Genomic DNA, 1,425 nt, shown 5'->3' with positions numbered 1-1,425 from the left:
CCCCCCCACCACGCTCGGAGCGCAATGAGTGAGTGGGTACCCGCCCGCTTGCCACGCTCAGCCACTCGCCACGGCGGCAGCGACTTGAGGCGAAACTCTGACGGATGAGTGAATTGATGAATGAATGAGGGGAGAAACCGCAGGGCTCTGACACAGTTCATTCATCTCACCCGATCTCACCACTAAACATACTTTTAAGTATCCAAAGCTGCATGGACAACCCTGAAGCTGGTCACGACTAAGTGTTCAACTTTATTTTCAAACACATTTTAGGAACCAAATGTACAGTCAATCACATAAAAGTTTACAACGCTCGGTGCAACGTCTTGTCAACAGTAGCATGTGAACGCCAGTTGCACACATTATTTATCATTGCATTTGCACAAATTTCTACAAAAGTAAAAGTCATTCTATGGTAGTGTGATATTTCGTTCCGGTCAGACATTTTGCCTCAGCATTATTCCTGTCTGTCAAAAATGTGTTGCAACTGTATTTCTGAATGCAGTCGTCTCGTCACATGTTCCCTCCCTCCCTACTGAAGTACAGCGAGTGTTTGCCGTTCCTGCTCCCCTGACAATCTGTGTGTTTTTGCCCTGTTGCAGAGCCCGACGCCCCCGCAGTACGTCATGTGGTACCACAACGGGCGCATGATTAACTACGACACGGTGCGCGGCGGGGTGACCGTGTCCACCGAGCCCGGCCCCAAGACGCACTCGCGGCTCGTGGTGGCCACCGCCACGCACGGCGACTCGGGCAACTACACGTGCCGGGCGTCCAACACGGAGGAGGACACCGTCTACGTGTCCGTCAGCAACGGTCAGTAATAATAAACTTCTGAATGAAACATATGTTTACTCTTAAACGACGTGACGTATTCGAGAGAAAAGATAAATAAAAATGCTCTGCAATTCTAACTGTATAACGAGATGACAGTTTAAACTGTCAAACTAGCCTTACGCAGTTGTGCAGTTTAAACTGTAGAAATACACAGTTTTGCAGTTTAAACTGAAGACTTTTTTAGTTTCGCAGTTGAAACTGTAAGCTTTTAGTTTTGCAGTTTCAAATGTAAAGCTTTTAGTTTTGCAATTTAAAATGTCATTTTGTTACACAGATTTGCAGACTGTAAGGCACATTATTAACAATGCACTTTATGAAAACTTTATCTAGTGTAGAGTAATGATGTATGCGCTGAGCGCACCACACACACGCTCACACAAAAGGGTGACTTAAGTTTCATGTCCTGTTTTTTGCATGCTTTCTGTCGGATGTTGTCCAGCAGAATGGTGCAAAGCAGCAGGCCAGAGCCCCGCTCGCCGCCCCCTTCGAGACAGTCCAGTCCAGGACGATGAATCTATATTTTCCTTTCATTGTCTGGCCTAGAATACTCCCCCTCCCTTTGCGTGTCCTCCCCTCTGCTTTCCCCCC

General features: G+C 47.2%; 1 protein-coding gene across 1 annotated transcript in view; it reads left to right on the top strand.

The window, feature by feature from the left end:
* The window catches only part of LOC113217056 (hemicentin-2-like), a 72,446-nt gene that overhangs the window by 59,832 nt on the left and 11,189 nt on the right, over positions 1 to 1,425 (top strand). Inside the window, exon 5 of the mRNA XM_052269759.1 lies at positions 603 to 816. Coding sequence (XP_052125719.1) covers positions 603 to 816 — 214 coding nt within the window. The remainder of the gene's footprint in view (positions 1 to 602; positions 817 to 1,425) is intronic.

The sequence above is a fragment of the Frankliniella occidentalis genome, unplaced genomic scaffold, assembly GCF_000697945.3.
Source record: "Frankliniella occidentalis isolate FOCC.00 unplaced genomic scaffold, Focc_3.1 Scaffold101, whole genome shotgun sequence".
Classification (NCBI taxonomy): domain Eukaryota; kingdom Metazoa; phylum Arthropoda; class Insecta; order Thysanoptera; family Thripidae; genus Frankliniella; species Frankliniella occidentalis.
The sequence above is the reverse complement of the archived record's forward strand: the minus strand, read 5'-3'. Positions and strand labels throughout refer to the sequence as shown.